Source organism: Rhipicephalus sanguineus, chromosome 1 (genome assembly GCF_013339695.2).
Source record: "Rhipicephalus sanguineus isolate Rsan-2018 chromosome 1, BIME_Rsan_1.4, whole genome shotgun sequence".
NCBI classification, from domain to species: Eukaryota; Metazoa; Arthropoda; class Arachnida; order Ixodida; family Ixodidae; genus Rhipicephalus; species Rhipicephalus sanguineus.
Genome location: NC_051176.1, coordinates 205,607,566 through 205,622,401, shown reverse-complemented (window position 1 = coordinate 205,622,401; position 14,836 = coordinate 205,607,566). Strand labels below are relative to the sequence as shown.

General features: G+C 46.4%; 1 protein-coding gene across 1 annotated transcript in view; it reads right to left on the bottom strand.

Annotated features, from left to right (window-relative positions):
- Positions 1 to 272: 272 nt before the first annotated feature.
- LOC119406104 (stress-activated protein kinase JNK) overlaps positions 273 to 14,836 on the bottom strand; it is a 54,007-nt gene continuing 39,443 nt past the window's right edge. The window contains exons 11-12 of the mRNA XM_037672955.1: positions 14,332 to 14,421; positions 273 to 2,866 (exon numbers count right to left, since the gene is read on the bottom strand). Of these exons, the coding sequence (XP_037528883.1) occupies positions 2,766 to 2,866; positions 14,332 to 14,421 (191 nt within the window). The 3' untranslated portion in view covers positions 273 to 2,765. The remainder of the gene's footprint in view (positions 2,867 to 14,331; positions 14,422 to 14,836) is intronic.

Here is a 14,836-nt window from a genome sequence, read left to right as displayed (position 1 = left end):
AATGCCACACATATGCAGGTGCTCCACAAATCTTGACAGATAATGAAATGAAGCAGGACTAGTTTGTTAAAAGTGACTGATCACATACACAGTACTTGCACTTTCTGCAGATTTGGCTTCATAGGCACAGATAGCCATCCAAAGTTAGACATCTGCTACTGCCTAATGCCAATGGACAACGTATCCCATTAGCCAGTGAAGGTGGCCATTCCACGCACATTCCCATCTGTCCATGTGACTTGTAGATAAGAAATGCACGTGAGCACTCATGGTTCAGTGAATTTTTCTAATTTATTTTCCCTTGGTTTTTGTTGAACAAAAGTAAAAACCAACATAAAATGCGCAAAAACGAGGAAAACAATAACACGACGCCTATGGTGCAAGCGCAGCTTGCGAAGGCTGCTCCAGTGAAGGCCAACGCAAGGGAAATATCTCCCCAGAGGAAACACATGCACACACATGCACACACAAAAGAACTCTCTCACCAATGGGCGTCACAGTAAAAATTAAAATGTACAATGTGTTTTTTTTCTGTTCTTTATACAACGTCGTCTCAAAAAGGCAAAAACACTTTTCACCACCTGTCCTTCAAAAACCTAAAAAAGGGGCTTGTCCATCAGTACAGAGCGTATTAGTGGGACTCTAGAGGAAGTAAGACTATTGCGTATATATATGTACAGACATGGCGGCTAACCTACCCGATCAGACGAGCAGGAAGAACAGAAAGACTGCATCATCTGTGGGGTGTGCCCCAGACCCTGCAGCTAGTTGGCAAACCTGTCAGCGACCTGGTTCCACAGCTATCAACCTTGCTCTGTCACTCAACTACACATGAAACAAACATACACATTCACACACTTCTCTTTTAACTGACAACCAGCAGCTGAGCCAAATTGTCTGTCCACCTGTGCAAAAGCTTCCTGACAAGCCCATGTTTTGCAATGGATACAAGCCCAGGACTCTGCTGCTGTGTTCGAGCCTCGCTGAAATTGCAATCCTTGATCATAACACAGCACAATTTTAACATTGCCGTGTTCAGTGCTTTCTAGCAGTTAGACAATCCTGAATGGATAACCAATGTTTAAAAAGTCACCTCTTCCAAAATCACACATCACAAAAAGTTTTACACACTCATAACAAATGCCTCTGTACTGTCACAAGCACTTGGGAACAGTCTCGTGTATAACAACAAGGATGATAAAAGCACAAGAAATGAACCTCTTGTACATGAGAAATCCAAATGAACAGAATACAGACAAACGACAGTAGAAGAAAGAAGAGAGTCAATAGGGCCAACTAACAATCAGAGAGACAGATGGTGCACACATATGCAATTGCAGATCCTACTTTAAAAAAAAGAAAGACAACTCCTGTGCTAGGATGTCTTGCATGCTGCATGACTAGGTTCCACATGCCTCGGGCCTGACCTCTGCACTCAAGACTGAAAAAGCAGCCTCAATGGCCTGCACCATATCTTGCTCCTTCTGCCACACAGCCACTCGTAAAACCCTCAAAGAAGTCCACTTCGATTATCACAAAATCTGCCAAAAAAGCTAAAGGCATGCAAATTTTCAGCTCCATACAGTGAGCATACAGCTCCACAATCTATATTCCCTGCTGAAAGCAGACCCTCCTTTCTCACTGCTTTCATCATACTTTCAGTGATGCTAGCTGGCTAAAAGCTGTAACAGAAGCCAAAACTAACATGCCTGTGAAATTTATTCACCTGTTGGCCTGAATAAAATCCCATCAGCCGGCCCCTTCTTCATAACTCTCTTCCCAACAGACCCCTTGAGTTATGAAGAGATAATAATGGACAATAATTTACCTTGCACAATGAGCACAATTCTATTTTTTTTTCTATCATGCACTTTTTTTTTCACAATATTTTAAATACATTTATCTTCTTCAGAATAAAAAAACTCAGTGAAGCCTAAACACATAACTAGACACATTCTTCTAAAAGCCCGTCCCCATACGTAAAAGCAAGAAAAATAAAATGGCATGACACAAATCGTGCAGTACTGCAGCTCCAGATGTTGAAATGGGAAAAAAATAATAAATAAAATAAAAAAAGAGAACATGAAGGCTCTGATGCAACAGACATCTTTCAGCAATGAGAAGCCTTTCACAGAGCTTACAGCTTTCACTGGTACTTGCATGCTTTCCCTGCAGTGTGCTTTCCTACCAATGTTTACTGTCATATGAAAGTCAATAAAAAAAAAAAGCCAATGCCAGGAGCTGCATTTGTGGGGTGCAAGCAGCAACACAACTCCACTTTGCACAATACAGCTGCAAAAAAACTTAAAAATACAATGGCCTGCACACACAGAATTGGCTTGGGAAAAAAATTTTCTCCAGATACATTCGTCCTGGGGATACTGCCATAGCCTTATACATTGCAGCACATTATAGTGCCCACCGCAATCAGCATACGGAATTACAACCCTTACTACTGTCCAAATCTTTAAAGACAATTGTCAAATAATCCATTCACTTCACCTCAATGGGAGAAAAGAAGTTGTAATAAGGCAAAACTTATTAAATAAAACCACTTGCCCAACGGCAAGCATGCCCACCGTGTGAGGCTTCAAGATCACTCCATGGCCCCATGTTGTGAAAATCAAGGCAAGCAACGTTGAGCTCGTGGTTATGGAGAAGAAAACTGCAGAGATGGACAGCGAGAGAACAGGTGGTGCACGAGTTCTTCCTCCAGAGGCTTCCTGGGTGCGTCTACCCCAGCTGTCACAGTTCCTCCCATGAAGCTAGGATTGGTAACGCCGTCGATGGTAGCTGTTTGCTGAAGCCCCTCCATTGGATGACTGGTCCACAGACTGGTCTCCATCTATCACTTCTATTGCACCATCTGCACATGTAACAGGGCGCGTCATACATTGGCAACAAAAAAAATGCACAATCTGCAATGACTTACGAAACATGCAATATAGTAAAAAAGAAGCAACAAGAATATTCCATATATACCACAGGCAAAGTTAAACATAAGTTGCTCTTAGCAGCTCCTACCCTCATCCATACTGATGTGAAGCCAAACGAGGCAACTCTTGAATACCTAAATAGTACACAAAAAAAAATGATGGTTGATTCCTCTCAGACGGAAATCATTCATAACACCAAATGCAAAACATGTCTAGAAGTTGTTGCAGTTGCAGTTCGGTTGGATGTTAAGAAACAGAATTTGCACGGTGTTAAGCCAGCATGACAGCCTTCGACGTGGATGCACCCATGTTGACGCCCACTGCCACATTTCTGCCGAACATTGTGGCAGGACTCCATTGTGTCTTTAGCAGCCCGGAATGTTGTTGCACACTCAGCTTTATGAATGTGAGAGGTACAATTCATAGTCACACGGTCTGCTAGGCTCAATTTATGCGACACTTCCGATGCATGGCGACGCACTAACACTAGCTTTAAATATTAGGACGTAGGATGCCACATTGTGGGTGACCTGGACACAAAAGCTCACAGCCAGGGAACTTGGGTGCTGCTATAGGCCAGACAGTAAGAAGCAAACCCGTTACTCAAGAGTGAACCTGAACTGCTGACTGATGTCTGACAACTAGAACTGCATCTTTCTCTTTCTCACAGATGGAAATTGAACTCTGATACTTGTGGCCCCAAAAACAAAGCATTTTGGCACATTTGAGATGGTGGCAATTTTCAAATTGATGTGGCCTGCATGTAACGCAACTAGGGCTCCCTACTGAAGCCCGATTACAACCCCGGAAGTTGTCTCTAAACACGAGTGACCTTGCTAGAAACCTTTTGTTTTTGCTCTAAAGTTGGCCTTCGATCATGACCAGGCCTCGCCAAGAAAAGGTGCTTCAGTCTGGGAATATACCAACCAAGGGAATGATCAAGCTTTTGTCATCACTTGATTAACTCTGGGGCAAGTCTGTAAATGGCCAGAACTAGTTCCATACTTTGTGCTAGCACAGGGTAGTATGGCCGATGTTTCCGCTGGCAGAGTTTGAGCAGCTGACATGCCAGTTCAACAGTGAACTTCACTCAACAGCAGTTTATTTTGAATGCGAAGCAATACTTAGTGAACTTCTGAACTTCGGCTACAGCTTTGTGCTCTCATAGCCACTTCGTAGGCTTGATATACAGTCAACGTCCAATTTTTCGGACTTTCTAGGGACCGCGAAACCATCCGAAAAATCGGGCAGTCCAAAAAAAGTCACAGTTTCGCCGCAAGGGCGAAGCAATGAATGCGATAGCAGGAAACTAATGCTATAAGAAGTGAGGCTCGCCAATGGATACTCTCAGTTTGAACAGCGCTCCTGTTGCAAAGGCGGCCGAAGCAGCGAAGAAAACTAGCGTGCTTCAAGTGTCGAGCTGTGACACTTGATAGTTCGCGCTCATCGTCTGCTTGTTCATTTAGCGGCGTCCCTTGAGATCGAGCGACTTCCGTACGCTCCGTAACATGAGCGCGGATACCACGGTGAAAGCAAGAAACAACCCTCTTCCCCTCACCACCAGAAAACCACGCGAGCAGACAGCGGAAGGGCAAGGTTCTCCCTGCGCAATAAGAAGAAGCGAGCGAGCTCGCCGACGACTTTTAAATGCGCCCGTCGTTCTCCTAACGCCATCTCGCTGGTAATGAAGAAACGCTTATAAGCGCAGCCGTCTCCGAGTCCTCCAGCGGTAAATGGTGTGTATATAACGCTCGCCGTTACCTACGTGGAGGATCTGCGTTTCGTGGCGTAGTGGCTAGCGCCACTCGCTGCAGAGCAAGAAGTCCCTGGTTCGATTCCGCGCTTCGGGAGCATTTTTATGAATTATTTTTCTTTGGGGCTTTTAGATATATATATATACTTATACATATACGGTGCATGACGGCGACGGCGACGGCAAAATTCAGCCGAGACTGTCCATATAATTGCTATCGCAATAAAAAGAAATTCACGCTTTTTTTATTCTACTCAAGCGGTCAAATCACCACAGCCATGTCCGAAGTGGCTTAAATGCCTCCCGGTACAATTATCAGGCGTTTTGGTGCGTGCCCAGGTTCTCGCAAATACATTCGGTACCTGCCGCAAACCCCGCTTAACTACGTGCCAACAGCCACTTGCAAGTTTGCATCTCGTGAAGAGCGCTGCTGATACCAGCAAAGCGCGGAATGGATTACGGCTCTCTCGCATGGATCGTTTGGAAACGATGATGCGGAACACAAATACTGTGGCGGAAGAGCGGACGACTCGTCTGGCTTTCCCCAATGCATGTGTGCATGTAAATGATACGCACATACATCGCCGAATCTCCGCCGATACGCAGCATTTGCTGTCGTGTGAAGCCGATCGTTTCTAGTTATGTGCAGCGCATCGCCAGCTAAGCTGACGCCGTCACTATGCTGTTGCTGCATCGTATGCACGCATTTGTCATGAAAGGGATCGTGAAGCGCACTTTGTTTCTAACCGCACACAGGCGTGGCAATGGCGAGCTGCTTTCGTTCGTGAAGGCAACACGTTTGTGCGGCGCACTTAGCCGTCTCGCACAAAGAGGCAGCATGAATGGCGGCACGGCGCGTTTGGGTTTGTGCAACTGCGCTAGGCCACATGCACTACCCAGCAGTTAACTTAAGATGCTTATCGTAAGGGTTGTCAGCGATTAAGCCCTACTGGCGTGTTTGCCACCTGCCGCCTTCACGCCTCCGTGCATTTCCGCTGTTTATCCGTAAGGACATCACCGCACGGCACCGTGATAGCGGCCCCTTTGAATTTCTGGTCTGCTTCACCCCATAACACTTCGGCATTGCGGCAAAGCTTACCTTCGGACTCTGCTACAGTTGCAAACAGATCGACTCGCAAAAGCGCTGGTTTGAATCTTCGAGATGATAGACGCGGCAGAGGTGGGGGCTTCAATTAATGTCTTTGGGATCTGCAATTTGGGCAGAAAGTCCGAAAGATCGAACGCCAAAGAGTTTCAGCGTCCAAAATTTCGGATGTTCTCATACATTGACGTCTATGGGGCTGGTGACGGTGCCGCGAAAGCATCCGAATTTTCGAGCATGTCCAAAAAATCGGCAGTTGACTGCATACCAAAATTGGTATGGCGTGGCATGACTGTATGACAAACATAAATGATAGGTCCTAACATGCAAATTCTGACATGCATGTCATGCAGAGCACGATTTACATGACACTGTCCTGGTACGCTTCCGGCCGTTTTAACTGGTGGATATATGCCAAAATTGGTAAGACATGACATGAGTGCATAACGAACATAAATGACAGGTCATGTATATTCCAGAATACAGTCGAACACACTTATAACAATCCCAGATATAATGATCTATCGGTTATAATGACCATATTTCGGTGCACTGACGATTTTCATATGCTACTTATGAAACTGCGTCCAGATATAGCGAACATTTTTAAAAGCCTCCTACTTTTACAACAAACATTTCAAACATGGTCGCGGTAAAAATACGGCACATACAAAGTGAAAGAAAAGTTATAACAGGACTTCTAAAGCATGAGAGAGGCACGCGCTCACGCTCGCGTATGCCTTGCTCCAGTTTACTCGCAACTAAGGCCCGTATTCACAAACCAACCTTAACTTAGCGCTACAAGGCACCCTTCATAAGGACGAGAAAAGTTTAAGGATAAGAAAAGGTCACAGTGCATTTCATAAACTCGCCTTATTCGGTCTTAAGGCAGCCTTGTCGTCATAAGGAACGAGCATCGGAGCGAGGCTATGAACTTTTCCTGGCTGATTGTTGGTTTATTAGCAAGAAAAAATAGCTGCATGCTCCTCCAAACATTAAGACAAATGCAGGAACGAATGCCCGGGCAAGTTGAGAAAAGAACGCGTCTCGTCTGTCCGTGCCGTGTGCTCTTTTTCTTTGTTAAAGCTTTACCATGGTCATAGCAACCAGCGGCTCGTGTAGACGCGCCGCAGCACGCCGAGACAGACGCACCGGTCCACGAAGCGCTCGTTTCTACGAGGGCACCGACAGATGCATGAAGTTGCGAGTGGTTTTTCTCCGTCTGCCTGCGTGTGTGCATGTTTGTGTGTGTCATACATATGCCTTGTTATTGAGTGAAGGAAACTAACAGAGAATAATACCACGGAAAGTATAGGGGATGTTATTTCTAGTAATTAGGATATAAATGTGAAGCAAGTAAAGTGGACGAAAAGATAACTTGCCGCCGGCAGGGACCGATATCGGTCCCTGCAGGTTCGATCCCTGCCGCCGGCAAGTTATCTTTTCGTCCACTTTACTTTCTTAACGTTTATATCCTAATTATTACAAATAACATCCCCTATACTTTCCGTAGCATTATTGACTGTTAGTTCTCATTAATATTCTTATTGAGTGCAGCAGAAAGACGAAAATTGATTTTTACTGAAGATCCAGCACTACTCATCAACTTGAAAGCGTCGCATTGGGATAGTGAAACATCGTGAGAGCACGCGGTGTTAGTGAAGGACAACACAAGGAAGTGGGAGCAGCTCAAAGCAGCAAGAGCGACGTGCGGATGCGCACCGAGCAGCTGCTTTGCGATTGCAAAAAAAAAGAGAAAACTATTCCATACTGCAGTGAAACACGTTCGCTTCTGCGCCGTACCTACACTGATTTTTCCACATGTTTAATAATGCAGGGCAGTGTGGCTAGGTATGTCCACCAACTCACCATTCACAATTTGAAAAGTGCCTGCGCCGTAGAAACAGAGCGCCACCAGCAGCTGAAGGAGTGGTGGCACAGGAAAACGGACGTAGTGGGGGCTCATTTTCAGCAAGCTCGGGGGCATGAAGTGCTCGCTAGCAGAATCTGCTCATTAACACACCGTCAATGAACTCTTCCACAGAATTTTGACGGTTCCTCAACACTCGCAGAGTTGATTGCACATATGGATGCTGATCGCGCACGTCACCTTTTCTTTAATGACTTTGTAAAGCTTCTTGAGTATTGAGCCATAGCACACCGCATAAGTGGCACCTTAAGGTACCTGCCAGGCTACATTTTAAAACACCACCTTTTCAAGGTTAAGGAAAAGATGAACTGAGGCATAAGGTTCGTTTATGAAATGCGTTAAGGTGCTGAAAAGGTAGGAGGGCAAAAGATAAACATAAGGTTGGTTGGTAAATACGGGCCAGAGATACCTTCGATCGACGAGCACTGTATGCACATTTCGGACACTGCGAGCGAGGTTGCTCACTTTTCGGACGTTTCTTCTGTGACAGAATTGCAGCGAGGAAAAAAAATGAAATGGGAGGCAGCATCAAGCCTTGCAGTCAACTTTCACGAGGCAACCTTTTTTGTCGCCATTCTCTGCAGCTACGACTGCCTACGATGAACGAAACAACGCTTTGGAACGCAAGAAGTGATAACCGCGATAACTTTTCGTTGCATAAAAAAAAAGTTCACTGCTCCCTTTAACTCGTCGATGCCACAATCTGCCACAAAGGGTATACGTACCATCTCTTCGGTAACGGTAGAGACCGGTCGATCAATGATTAGATCTTCCACGCGATTGTGGCGATGCTTTCACGGATAAGCATGAGAAAAGAGCGAAGGCGAGGTGGCGGCAGGCGATAAATGTGCCATTATGACTTATCGCCGACAACCTTATCATAGTCATCTGCAGCTACAGTTGAACCCGTTTATAACGAACTCGAAAGTGTCGCGAAAAGTGGTCGTTATATCAGTAGTTCGTTGTATATGGACTCGCCCTTAAAAACGGGCGCTTAGAAGCCAAGCCATTTTTTTTTTCTTTGCACTTTTATTAAAGTACTAACAACCCTTTCGGTGACAAGCTAAGCCTTTTCGCGTCGTGAAGCGACGCCTGCTGCGTGCTCACGAGTGAATTAACCGCCTCTGTAATGAGCTGACACCATTTCACCGAAGCGCGGGACCGCGACGTGGAGCCGATCATCCCTGGCTAGTTGCGTGCAGCGCGTCGCCTAGTCGGCTTGCGGAGTCACTGCCGGGCTGCTTGCTGTATGCCGTATGCGCGCGTTTGTACATTCTTCGTGCTTGCTTCACTCCGGACCGTGCATGGGCGTGGCGACTAGCCTCTTCGTTCAACGCGGCGAAAACAAGCATTTTGCAAGCAACGCGCACTCGACGTCTCCGCGATGCTCTCGCGGCCCTGCACGACGATGCGCGGCGCACTTGAGTTGTCACCTAGTCAAACACGCAGTATACGCTCGCTGTCAGTGCATCGACGTTTCTCGGTGCCCGCGCCACTCAACAACAGCGAGCTACTTTCGTTTCTACAAAGCGATGCGCACTTTAAAGCGGTCTCGCACGACGCGGCGATGGCGAACTTGCGAACCGCAGCAGCGCGCTCGTACCGCCGTCAATCCGCAGTGTACGGCGTACGCAACACGCACAGCCGAGCAGCACGTCCATTGACGGCCGCCACCTCGCCTTCGCTCTTTTCTGATGCCTATACGCGAATGCATCGCCGTAATCGCACGGCAGTCGTAATACCGAACGGCCGGTCTCTGCCGTTACCGAAAAGACGGATGACCTTTTGCGGCACATTGTGGCGTCGACGAGTTTAGGGACGCAGTGAACCTTTTTGCGATGGAAAGTTATTGCGGTTATCACTTCTTGCATTTATGCCCTCTTGCGTTCCAAGGCATTGTTTGGTTCATCGCAGGCGGTCGTAGCTGCAGAGAACGGCGTCGGGAAAGGTTACCGTGCGAAAGCTGACCGCAAGGCTTCATGCTGCCTACTATTTTTTTTCCTCACTGCCATTCTGCCACTGGAGGAACGCCTGGAAAGTGAGCGACCTCGCTCGCAGCGTCCGAAATCTGCGTGTGGTGCTCGCCGATCAGGGATACCTTAGTCGCGAGTAAACTGGAGCGGGGCACGCGCGAGCGCGTGCCCCTCTCACGCTTTACAAGGCCTCTTTTAACTTTTTTTTTCGCTTTGTATGCGCCATATTTTTACCGCGACCGTGTCTGAAGTGTTCGTTGTAAAAGTAGGAGGCTTTGAAAAATGTTCGCTGTATGTGTTAGCATAGGAAAATCGTAAGTGCACCCAAATATGGTCGTTATAACCGATAGATTGTTATATGTGGGTTCGACTGTATCTGTTCGGCTGCGTGTGTAGCGTAAACTGTGCGGAGTGATGACAATACAAGTGTGTCGTGCTGCCGTTTGGAAGTTTGCCACTGCCGCGTTGTGCAAGACCGCTTTAAAGGGACACTAAAGGCAAATATTAAGTCGACGATTGTTGCAATAGCATTGCAGAAACCTCGCAGTGCTTGTTTCGTGCCAAGGAAATGCTTATTTTGAAAGAAAATCACGTTTTAGTGGTCCGCACGGCGTTAGTGCACTTCAAATCACCCGCCTGAACGGGCCTTCTGACGTAGCAGTTGCCGTGCCCAATGTTGCCCGCCTTTACTGCCCGGCCGCTGAAGCTACGGTTTCTTGCGCAACAGCTGCCATCAACCTTGCCCAGACGCAGCCACGGGCCACTCTGAAACTGTATAGTTCGCTGTAACGAAGCTTAGCTTGGCCAGCAGCAGCAGAAGTAGAGTATTGGCAGGGCGAAAATAGCGAGAGCCAAGCGCACGCAGCAGTACGCGATACCGAAACTACCACTAAGACGCGCAGATCGGCAAAAACGAAACTTTTGAACCACTCTCGTCATTCCCAATGGTAGCGCCAAGAGGTTCTTTTTTCCATGAGTCAAACAGAAACGAACGGGCAGCACTTTATTACGTCTTGTGATGAACCGAAGGTTCTTTTTTTATTGCAACTAGTTTGATTAGTAATGGATAATTGTCCTCGTGACTCTTTGACGTCATCGAGATCATTTCCAAAATGTCCCACTCGTGGCACATATCGTGTCCTACATTTACCTTAATTTCTCGATTACTAGAGCACTGCTGTTGGTACTATTGACGTCTTAGACGTTCTCACACATTGACCTTTCACTCTGACATAAATTACTTGCTTTAGTGTCCCTTTAAGTGCGTGTCGCTTTGAAAAAACCGAAAGTACCCCGCTCTTGAGCAGCACGGGCACCAAGAAATGTCGATGCACTGACAGCGAGCGTAACACTGCATTTTTAAAGAAGATAGTCTTTCTTGGGGAACTTAAACGCAGAAATTTTGGTCTGTCTTTCTGTCTGTCTTTCTGTTTGTCGGCACGTCCCTCGATTCAGCCACTCGGCCAAAGTTGAACCACTTGCCCAAGGGCCAGCCGTCTTGAACTGGTGCGGCTGTTCATACTTGTGAACGTTGTCGATCAGAGAGTAAATATCATGCATATCTGAGGTGCAACATCACTAGGTAAGTATTAGGTGACGTGTTCCTTTAATAGAAAATGCATACATAAGTAATTTTAAGGACCCTAGTTTCTTAAGCTGCGCTGAAAATGCATAAGAATGGAAGCTTGAGCGAGTTGGTATGCGTTCATCTTTGTTGAAACAGCGCTCACTAGACGACGACGAAGTAAAAGAAGGCACAGGACAGGCAGCGCCTGTCCTGTGCCTTCTTTTACTTCGTCGTCGTCTAGTGAGCGCTGTTTCAACAAAGCTGAAAATGCAACTGCGCTGAAATTTGCCGTCCTCCGTGCCCTTCGCACGAGCTCATTGTTGTGTTTCGGTTTCGGTTCTGTATTGCACTGTACGAATGCCATGGGTTGGTGTTGAAAAACTTTAGTTTTGAGAAGGCCAAGAAGGTGAAAAAAAATATTTTAAAAATGAAAAAGCAGCATTGTGGGCGGCCTTCAGGCTGCCGGTTGTGGGCGCCGCTCTGGCGTTCCTGTTTTACCCAGGCGACGTGTAAATAAAAGAGTGTGTGGAGAGTACTCGTTGAGTGCGGACGTTTCTCTGCTTCAGCGCTTCGCGCCAAACCGCGTTTTCGGGCTGGCTGGCGTCCCCGCCGGTCGCGTTGGTCACCGCCGGTCTTCGCCTGCTGCTGCGCCGGGACTACCAGCACGCAACACAGCACTCATGTTTCCCGACGTATTGCCAGATGGCGTCCATATCTCACACAGCGCCTCTTCTATCGTCTTTACACGACATTTGCAGCGAAGCATGCAGATACGCGGCCAATTTGTTTATTAGGCAACAACCCAAGCACCGCACCTCGTTGTGCAGGACTGTGCAGAGGCATAGGGTACACTTTGCTAGCAAAATGCTTGTCTTCACCGCGTTGAACATCCTGAGTGAAGCAGGTACGAAGAATGCACAGACGTGCACATACGGTATACAGCAAGCAGCCCGGCTGTGACGGCATGAGCCGAGTAGGCGACACGCTGCACGCAACTAGCCAGGGATGATCAGCTCTAAATGGCGGTACCGCGCTTCAGTGAAATGGTGTCAATTCATTGCAAAGGCGGTTTAATTAGGCAGTTTTAGAATAGCATACGCCAAGACAGCATTTGTTGCGGTCGCCCGCTATTTCCGACACTTAACGGGGGCCCACAAAAGGATAGCGTATGACATGTACACAATTGTGACAAGCGCTAATGCAAAGCTTTTGCCTATACTATTCTAAAACTGTCTAATCTCCCATGAGCACGCATCGGGTGTCGCTTCATGACACGAAAAGGCTTAACTAGTCACCGGAGGGGGGTTAGCACATTTTATTAAAAATGCGCAGAAAAACAAACAGCTTGGTCGCTAAGTGCATGTTTTCAAGGGAGAATCCACATACAACAAACTACTAATATAACGACCGCTTCTCGCGGTACTTTCAAGTTTGTTATAAACGGGTTTGACAGCATATGTTTCATTAGCATGGTATGTACCATACCGTACATGCATACATGCATGACGAACATGCGATAGTGACCTACATGTCATGACATGAATGCCTTCATTTGCCTCAAAGACAAACAATGAAATGTATGCAGCTCCTTGATGACTGCTTCGCATTTCATCGATTCCCACAGCGCGTGGGATCTGCCAGATTTTTCAATCAATGGAATTTATGCAAAAGCGTGAACCTGTGACATAGGCATCAGGCTACCCAGAGAACCTCTCACTCTTCAGAGTTGAATTCATTACTCCAATAGTCACTAACTAAATTCACCACCTATAGGTCAGCTGATTATTGGTTGACAAGGTGTGACCAATCGAACACAACACTGAGACAGTAAGATGACATAGTGGAAAGGCTACAGATTACCGTATTTACTCGAATCTAACGCGCACCTTTTTTCCGGAAAAACGAGTCCAAAAATCGCATGCGCGTTAGAATCGAGTACCGAAAAAAAAAAAAACTCTGTTATCGTATTGCCATCGACATTTCAAAATGGCCGCCTCCTACGCGCCTTGGCCATTTCTGCCATTTTTTCAGTTCGTACGTGTGCTGAGGAGATTGTCATCCCGTTCTGCGTTCGCATCGACGGTATGGAAGTGCCGACTCCAATACTCGACGAGTGTACCACAATGCCGCATTTAAAAGAATAGTTATTACATGTGCAGAGAGACGGACGGAAATCGGGCCGCATCGCGGTCGTTCGGATCAACGTTGGTTCGGATATAGTTCGGAGTTCCCGAAAACGTGCGTGCGAGACTGGCGCAAACAGAAGCAGAAGATTTTTTACAGCAAAGCTTCACGAAAAGGTTTCAGTGGACCAAAGCAGGGCCGGTTTCCCGAAATCGAAGAGTGTTGACAGCGACAAGGAGTTGTCCGACAGCGACGAGGACTGATCCTACGCGACTCGTATCGCCGCCGTTGTGGTGACAGTTTTAGCGGCAAGGCCTGCTTTTTGACTTTGTGTTTTACTTTTTTGAAACTTCAGTTCTTTAAAACCCAAATACTTGTTCTTCTGAATGTGCGAAGTTTGACTCCTACGGACTTTTTTTGTTCTTTTCTCTCACGAAAAATGGGTGCACGTTACAATCGATGTATTACTTTTTTTTTTTTTTTGGTCGCGGAAAACGGGTGCGCGTTACAATCGAGGACGCGGTAGAATCGAGTAAATACGGTAATTTTGATTACTGAAGTTCTTCAACGTGCACCAAAATCATGGCACATGGGCATTCTATCACACCATCCGCACATTGTATTCAGCCAATACAGCCAGGAAGTGACACCCCAACCTCATGCCTACAACAGACTGCCTTACTGCAAAGGTACTGAAGCAAGTAAAAGCTCAGCTACAAACTCCACTAATTCTTAAAATAAAATATCTATGCTCTTTGATTCGTGTATGTACTATACCATGAACGAAAATAAGAAAGATAAAAGAAAAAAAAATAAAATAAAGGCCTTCTGCAGAAGCTGTAGTACATAGTTCTGAATCCGGGCACAGTGGTTTTAAGATGCAAATCCTCCCGGCAGTACACTCGGGTTTTACAATGCCATCATTTTGTAGTATTTTGTACCACACCTTGTGAGGAGCCATGCAAAGCATTGCGACCAGGAGTTCCAAGGCTGTTGTGAGTCTGCTCATACTCCAGGACTTCCTTGTATATCAATTCTGCAAACACATGAAAAGTAAAAGAGAGCATTTACTGCACTACAAGCTCCGTTTCTACCACTTATTGCTCAAAAGTAACCAAAGCTGTGATGTACCAAGCACAAAACATTACAGAAAATCTTATGTAAGCCACATAAGCTATAGTTAGCTTTATTGCTCTAGCACAGGAGTTCTCAATTCCATGAATGGCAGCGCAGGGTTCAATAAGCAATCGGAACGAATCGATCCCATCCTGTTTTTACATGTTTATTTTCACAATTGCAGGTGCTCAACCTACATCGATGTGGAAAAAAAATCTAGAAAATCCAGGATGTCCAAAAGGCTTTCTCATTGTGCTGCTGGTAGGCTGACGTTGACATCAAGTGAGCACAGTGGTCGGATGATGAATGAGCAGCTAATGCAAACAAGTAGGCTT